We start from the raw sequence: 8,737 nt of genomic DNA, 5'->3' as shown, positions 1-8,737 counted from the left end.
GAAAGCAGAATGAAGGACTGATTTTTTTTTTTTTTGTTCTTGGTCCAGATCCCCTAAAATAAAGAATGTGAGCTCCTTCCTGGGACAGATTGAGGGGGAAAGGATGTGAAAGGCTTGGAGTTAAAAAGCGCCGCTTGAAGCACTCAGCGCGTCTCTGAACTTGATCAGATTTTATGTGTCCTGCAGCGAGTCAGCGGCAGCCCTGTGAAACTTGCTCAATGGCACGAAATTTTGGCTGAGCGAAAAAAATCTCAGGATATTACAATTACTGCCATCTTTCTTTCTGTCTTTTATTCCTCCGTCTTACACCCTATAGAGCTTTTGCAAAAAAAAAAAAGAATACCCCCTCCCCTTTCAAGCGGCTTCAAGAAAGCCACAGTTTGGATCTGTGCCAAGTACATTCAAGTTTTCAGTTAATAAGAGCCAAACCGGTCACATGAAAGAGAAAATAAGACAGATAAGTCAATGATATATAAACTACCGATAGATAGATAGATCGTTTTCTTTCAAATATACAGGCCCTCTCAAGTTAAGATTGCCTTTAAAATGTATTAAACGTTTTTTAATATATTACATTTGAAAAAAAACTTTTTTTGGCAAACCAACTAATTTATGTTGCAGAATAACTTGGTTAACAACTACTGTAAAATAACAAGAGTGGTCCTCTGGATGTTGAACAGAATATGGTTGTTAAAAACCTCCAGTAGGTATAATAGTCTGCACCGATAACATGCATCTTTATTTGTAAAACTGCTTGGGAGTTTCTTGAGGAGTGTAAATCACGTACGGCTGCATAAGACGTGCGCTGCACATAACACATCCAGGATCTGCGCTAGAGTGCTCCGTTATACCTGCAAAATAATGCCTGTAAGAGCCAATCAAATGAAACCAATTGAGACGACCTGCCATCTTCAATACCAAACCGTGCCAATCACCAGAAATCTAGCCAATTAACACCCTCCGTCGCAGTCACGTGTCTGAGGGGTAGCCGAGCGCCGATTGGCTGTCGTAGCTCTGCCTCCCGAGTTCATTTATGTTCTGGGAGTGAGTGATTGACTTTATCAGTCCAAGGACATCATCCGCCTGGAAAGGGGGGGAAGTTTGATCCGCTTTCTCACGGATCGCAGTCAACGGGAGTTTTTTTTCCTCTCCCAACTCTTTACACATAGGATTTTTCCCGTTTTGGCTCCGTTTGTTTTTTATTTTAGGATTTCTTTCGACAAAACGTGGTAAATCTCGGCGCGGTGTCTGCAGCTTGCGCGCTGCGCTACACTGGATTTTAATTTTATTTTCTGTTTTCTTCCCGTCTCCTAAGTTTGCTTCAAGCTCATGACTATGCTTCTTGATAGCGGTCCGCAGTTTGCATCGTTAGGAGTGGGGGGTTTCGGGACACCGCGGCACCACGAAATCGGGAACAGAGACCCAGGTCTGGGACTGAATCCCTTCTCCGATTCCTCCCACTCCGCGGCTTTCAAAATCAGCCCCGTGGCTCACGATATCGCCTCCAGCCAGACGTCAGCTTTCACCCCACAAGCCACTGGATATGCAGCTGCCCTGGGACACACTCACGGCGGGCAGGTGGGCTCGTACGGCGGGGGAGCGTTCAATTCAACACGGGACTTTCTCTTCCGGAACCGGGGTGTCGGAGAGTCCACAGCGCCGGGCGCCCAGCATGGGATCTTTGCAGCTTCGGCGGGGAGCCTCCACGGGCCGCCGGGGATCACCGATAACCCCGGACATCTGTTGTTTCCAGGACTTCACGACCAGGGGGTGAGCCACGCTTCACCGAGCGGACACGTAGTTAACAGCCAAATGCATCTTGGCTTGCGCGGGGACATTTTCGGAAGACCCGATCCGTACCGTCCGGTCGCGAGCCCTCGGACGGACCCCTACGGCACGCAGCTCCACAACTACAGCCATCCTATCAACATGAACATGGGGATGAATGTGCCGACACACCACGGTCCGGGGGCCTTCTTTAGATACATGAGGCAACCGATTAAACAAGAATTGTCCTGCAAATGGATTGACGAGAACCAGATGAACAGACCCAAAAAGACATGCGAGAGGACTTTCAGCACCATGCACGAGATGGTCACTCATGTGTCCATGGAGCACGTCGGCGGCCCCGAGCAGAGCAACCACATCTGCTTTTGGGAGGACTGCCCGAGAGAAGGGAAATCTTTTAAGGCCAAGTACAAACTCGTCAACCACATCCGTGTGCACACGGGCGAGAAACCGTTCCCGTGCCCGTTCCCCGGATGTGGGAAAATATTCGCCAGATCGGAGAATTTGAAAATCCACAAAAGAACGCATACAGGTAAGGCACGGACGATATCGCGGCACCGCGTGCGTAAAACTACATTTAATAAGCGAAAGCTATTCTGAATTAGAAATTGTGTGTATGTTTCAGAGTGCTCCGGAAATAAATATGTTGATGTTGTTTACAAGAACCTGAATCTGAGAATTTAGGCCCACTTTACCGTGGTGAACAGTTCCCAAATTGTTTCTTAGTGTAGTTTATTCTGTATCATTTCTACATACAGCTATAAATGGCTCAATAATGCAGACAAAATGTGGTTCTGTTGAGCAACTCCGTGCGTTACCCCCTCAGTAATTATTGTAGCTTTCATGCTACGAAGATCTGTGCGACATATAAAAGACACAGGCTACTTTTACTCACTTGACGAAGTTAAGGTGTTTTCATCTGCATCGGGCTATTAAAAGTGTTGTGCTTTCTGGACGCCATGTAGAATTATAAAGAAGCAGTGACTGGCTGCGTTTAGAATTGTCGTCCTCGCTCACACGTCACGTTTAGTGCAGACGATGCCCTGTTGATTCAGTGTTTACTATTACGAGCAGACGCACAGAGCAGGCCAGCGGTAGCATGAAGGAGCAGGCCTCTTGAATAAATAAAGCCTGACAGAGCAGAGTGTAGTAGTGGAGCTGTATCCATGTCGCCCCGAAAATGTAGGTTATACAGTTATATAACAGGCTGCAGACAATTTACATCTCCGGGCTTTTTTTTTTTATACAGGTGGTGTTACAATGGGAGTTTGTTTGTGCGGGTCATTGAGGTAATTCACGGTCTGTGTGTGTGTTTAATCCTGCAGGTGAGAAGCCGTTTAAGTGTGAATTTGATGGCTGTGACAGACGCTTCGCCAACAGCAGCGACAGGAAAAAGCACATGCATGTGCACACGTCAGACAAGCCATACATCTGCAAAGTGTGCGACAAGTCATACACACACCCCAGCTCTCTCAGGAAACACATGAAGGTAATTAACGTCTTCATTACTTCTTAAAGACATTAACACACACATCCACCCCCCCCCCCCCCCCCCCCCCCCCCCTCTACTGCCACAGACAGGGACTATCACAACTTCAGGCACTGTCACCCTGCTTAAGATCTATGTTGGTTACACTTTAACTCTCAATTAAACGATTGAAACATATCAGTGAACGAGTTGTGAATATTCCACGTCTGTCACTCTTTGATCCACAGCTTCAAGCCTTTTCGCCTTATTAAAAGTAACCTGTGTAGAGAAAACGTTTAAATGTGCTCTCATCATTGCCATTTTTTAAAATCACATACTTTTAAAAGAAACTACATTTTAAGGTGCACATTACTGGCGCATGGATGTGGATCTGTTTTGCATTGTGGAAGTTGCCGTGCCTGTTTCAAGTTGGCTGTATGTTTACTGTTAAAAGTAGCTCAATAACATCCAGAGTTAATCGGCATTTAAGTCCAACACACTTCTACCGAGTCACTTTAAAAGCACTGTCGGAGCATAAATGAATAGCATACGTTTGCCGGAGTGATTCATTATTTTCTCTTATTTTTTTTGCAGGTACATGAGTCTCAAGGATCTGAATCGTCTCCAGCAGCAAGCTCTGGATACGAGTCGTCCACACCGCCTGTGCTGGTCTCAGCCAACACTGAAGATCCGACAAAAACACCGCCGTTAGCCGTACAGAACTCGTCTGGCCACAGCGAAGGACTGGCACCCAACTTTAATGAATGGTACGTTTGAAGTCAGAAGAACAAACCCTCTCTCAATGTGGACCACAGGGTTGAAGATTAACGAGGATAAAAAACCTTAAACACTATTCCTGTCCTCTTCACACACATTCATACACACACCTACACACACTCTCTCTCTCTCTCACACACACACACACACACACACACACACGGGATTGGGACAACAACAACAACAGGAGATGAGAGCAAAAGCCAGCATAAGCAGGCCACGTCCGTTCTCAGGATCACGAAATTTGACTTGTATTCCGCAGTTTTGAGGAAATCAAATAAAAATCACGAATAAATAAAACGTAATACTTTCTCAGTATAAATAAATGTTTTTTTTATCTTTTAGTTTACAGAAAAAAATGTTTTATTTTTCATTTTATGTATTTTCTCAAATTTTTATTTAAAAAAAAGAATAAAAAGGAAGATTATTTCACGCTGTTTTATATGACGGTGACGCGCTATTGTCGCCTCTTCAATTGATTGTTGGAACTTCAAACAGTCTTAAGAAACGTGCCAAAGTCTTTGTCATGAACTTGAACACAGAAAAAAAAAATCCTAAATAAATATTATACTCGTGAATGTATTTCCTTGTTTGATGGGGTCGAATCTATTGTCAACGTCCGTTTTCAGGTGGAGAAATGTGGTATTAGGTTACGATTGTTACCGTTGAATATAACGTTGCCTTTTGTTAATACCGTTGTAAATACATATCCATGATGCCATATTTATCAATTTGTAATTTAATTATGGGTATAAGTTCTGAAACTTAAATGATATTTATGGAAATGTTTTCTAACAGGAACTGTACAGTTTTGGTCATAACCAGCTTAACATTGAACAAATGATAAACTCTAAAGCTCCAACATCGCGATTGTATCCTTCTGCTTTCTTTTTCTTTTTAACCAATAGGCCTATATGTGTCTTATTTGGATCGAAGAAATCATCTATATGAATATTATGGATTTGTCTATATATAATGCAGATATTTCCGTCACTTTTATTTTCTTTATGAGACCATTGACATGTAAATCATTGACGTTGTAGAACTGAGTTCAGTTGAGCTGAGAAGCTATAAAACGGTTCTGTTGATATCTTTATTTTTGGTTAAATTTAAACCTTTTTGTGTATTTTACGTTCATAGAATCAGAAATAGATGTCAATTCGTAGCATAAACTCAGTACTGGAAAAAAAAGAATAAACCCATCAGCCTATTGCACTCCTATACAGGTCTTAGACGAGTGTGTGAAGTTCATGATTTCCAAATCAAGGTGACAGCATTTTGAGTATTTCAAATTCGGGTCAAGCACCCAAATATATGCGCCAATATGGCACTCTTTATAGTTCCAGCAATGTCTTTGTGCAAGTATGTTTAAATGTGTGCATCGGCAACAATGGAACTGTCACAACACAGTATCTTCAAAAATAAAAAAAAGTTTTTTTGTCTGTCAGCTTGCATTGTTTTAAATGTAATTCTTCTGTGAAACTAAGCGTGTTATTTGTTGTGGTGTTGCATATAGAGCAGTTTGATTACACATTTGCTTGTTTTGTGTGAATAACTTGTCAAGATGACATTTTTGTGTTTAACAAAATTTAGTGGAAGGAATTCTAGATCTATGTGGGTTGGGGGGAGGGGGGAGAATGCGTTCAGTGGCATAAAGAGTTACAGCATTGCATTGTAACCTATTCTCAAGAATTAAATATTATGCATACACAAAGTATATTGTACTCATACGAGAACAATTTCAGACCACCAGCACTACTTTTAAAATAAAATGTAAAAAACGGTACCTCGTGACAGTGATATATGAAATAAGTTTATTTAAATAATTTAAGGAATATATGTTTTATATGCTATTTTCTATACCTTAATTTAAATGAAGTACTTTTTCTTATTCCCACCACCTTTCTGCCCCATGTCCAGAGGTCAGCGAAAAATACCTGATGTATAAACACAGCTAGAATGTGATGTTGTAACACTTTCTGAGAGAAATGGGTCGCACTCCAAGTTATTCCTGAAGAGCAAAATGTTTTACTGATGAACTGTGTCACTGTGCCACATTGAGGCAAACCATGTTACAACAGCAGGCCTATGCGTTAGCCTATTTAGCTACCAGAGGCAAAGATTCCTTGTACTTTTTAGGCTACTGTATGTTGGTTGATTTGTTTTACCAACTATTTATGAAGAAATGTGAACGGAAATTTTGACTGAAATTAAAAAAAAACATTATGAAAATCGATTCTCAGACTGCCACGTTGATTATTATCACCCTGTTGTTGTGCTTCCTGCATCTTTACGCATATAGCCCACACTGTTTGCCATGCTGTTTGTATCAGACTAGTAGGAGTCACTTGAACTTGACACTGATTAAGGCGCCATCTTAGTATCTTGGCTGTGTGTGTGTGTGTGTGTGTGTGTGTGTGTGTGTGTGTGTGTGTGTGTGTGTGTGTGTACGTGTATATGTGTGTGTGTATGGGAATATTGGGGGGAGCAGGTTATAGAACGTCTTGGCAGAGAGTGGGGGTTTTAGATGGGGGATGTGGGTCATCAGTATATGCCTGCAAAAGTTCTCCATGCAAAGTATTTTTTTTGAATTATCCTCAAATTAGCGTTTACAAATAATAATCCTAACATGCAGACTGGAAGACGGGCAACTGAGGACACTGCGTGACCGTGAAAGTGGAGTGGGACTCGTTGCCAAAAGTGGCGCTGTCTCATCGTCTCCCACTACCCGATTAACAAGGAACCGCTTCATAAAAACAACCAAAGGAGTTACCACACATCAATGGACGCCATAATAAGCATTTAAACGGCGAAAAAAATCATTTTGAATCACAACAAGGGCATGCTCTGCATCTCTAATATTACACAGTGTCATTAACCCAACGGTTTATAAAGCCATACCCGCTTGAATGCAGGACAAAAAAAAAACTACACGCTCAGTATAATTTGAAAGACTGCTGTAAAGAGAATACTTTACGTATCTCTAAAGCAGAGGAGCTATTTTAAATCAACCCCCACAAGGTGCCTCAAACCAACGCACACATCCCCCAATATCCCTTAGATTTGGGAATATTGATTCAAATTCTGTTCATGACTTTCGCGCAAGCGCAACCTTTTGCATTCTGTTTGATTTCATTTATTTCAACCCCCTCTTCGCTCCCCTCTTCACCATCCCCCCCCCCCCGCCCCCTCCCTCCTCCTCCTCACCCGGCTCGTCTAGTCGCACATTTTAAGTTCCCCCTCTCAGACACCGTGACGTCAAATAACTGAGACCCGGCTTCCTCCGAAACACGGCGGGCTCACATGGAGGCTGCACTTTTACGCATGCATCTGATGTGTGCTAAACCGAAAGGTGGCTGCGCTCTGACCTGCAGTAGGTGATCAGCATGAGGGAAGGAGCCAAATATGACATGATATAAATCAAACGTTAACATTTTCACATCTTGACATGGTTCATATGCGTTTCTCTTTGCCATCACATCAGATTAGATCAGTAGTTATTAACATATTAAAGCGAGCGCATCAATTCAACAAATAAAACATTGTTTTCTGATTTGAAGGCGTTTACTCTCCACCAGCAACAGCCCGTGTTATTTCCCACCATGCTCTTGCTTTATGCTGACGTCGAATACAAGTCATCGTTTCCAGATATGAGAAACTAGAGCAGGCGATTCAATCCAGGAGAGAAAAAAAAAACATGAAAGGCTTCTTTCTGGTGGGTTCTCAATGGATTAGAAAGCAGTGACGGTCACGTGGATGCAGTTGTGTAAAGACTGGCAGCTGTATGCCCCTATGCAGCACACTGAAACTGGCTCTGAATAACGGGAGCGCTCCATTCATGTCAAGTTATCTTACGGATTGCTATACTGGGCTGCGATATGCGGACTCGGAGGATGGCAGCGTGCAGCAGCTCATAATCTCTCTTTGCCTATAGGGTGTGCTTGTAGAATCCGAAGGCGGAAGGGAGCTGAGGCTGTTTGGGGGAGTGCGGTTTGTATTCTCAGAAAATAGGATCGAGTTGTAGCTGCTCGTGGCTCGCGCCCGCCGCTGAAGTTTGATATCGGATTGATTGGTCAACCCCTTCTAGCCTCCTCCGTGTCCTCAGTCGTAGAGTATTTGCTGGCTAAGCGGGAGAGCGCGCTCTAAGAGGATAAACGGACACAAGCAGGTCCCCGACGCCTTTTGTCACGCAACGTAGACTGTGATCTTAATAACCCCAGTGGCTAATTTATCACTCAAATAATTTAGCAGGCTAATTATTAGACGCAACACGCACAGACTGTATCTCAATGCACTCAAAAGTACATAAGTTCCAGCAGCACATTTGAGTTTGTTTTTTTGTGCACTATTACAGCTTTACAGTGAGAGGCTGTGCAGGTCGCGGAGTCTTGCTCAAGGGCACTTCAGCAGGGCACTTGGCCCTTGCTCCGTGAGACATTTTGATTATGGGACGGCCCTTACGCATCAGCATGACCAAACTCTGCTGTGTGCACAGGATGTTCGGATTTCCTCACTGCTCTAAATAGACACGATGCTGCCAAAAAGGAATCATCATGAATTAATTCAGTCATCTGAGAATGTGTGTGAAATGCACCATTTATCTTTCCCCATATGGCAACAGAACAACTTAACATAGTGGATTACCGTCGATATTTATGGAAGATCGTTTCTGTAATCAAGACATTAAGCCTGCACGGGTAACTA

The 8,737-nt window shown here is 43.0% G+C and overlaps 1 protein-coding gene across 2 annotated transcripts; it reads left to right on the top strand.

The window, feature by feature from the left end:
• The first annotated feature begins 1,057 nt into the window (after positions 1–1,057).
• On the top strand, positions 1,058–4,033 carry zic3 (zic family member 3 heterotaxy 1 (odd-paired homolog, Drosophila)). Of its 2 annotated transcripts, none has more exons than XM_076103381.1 (3): positions 1,058–2,320; positions 3,114–3,277; positions 3,851–4,033. In XM_076103381.1, exons 1-3 carry the CDS (start codon positions 1,330–1,332, stop codon positions 4,031–4,033), a joined length of 1,338 nt encoding a protein of 445 aa, XP_075959496.1. In that variant the 5' UTR covers positions 1,058–1,329. The 2 variants fall into 2 exon arrangements, with proteins under 2 accessions (XP_075959496.1, XP_075959495.1); XM_076103380.1 differs by having other exon boundaries at positions 3,114–3,286.
• The last annotated feature ends 4,704 nt before the right edge of the window (positions 4,034–8,737 follow it).

Source organism: Anarhichas minor, unplaced genomic scaffold (assembly GCF_050575085.1).
Source record: "Anarhichas minor isolate MPS153535 unplaced genomic scaffold, ASM5057508v1 ptg000028l, whole genome shotgun sequence".
Taxonomy (NCBI): Eukaryota; Metazoa; Chordata; class Actinopteri; order Perciformes; family Anarhichadidae; genus Anarhichas; species Anarhichas minor.
This window is presented reverse-complemented; position numbering and strand designations above follow the sequence as displayed.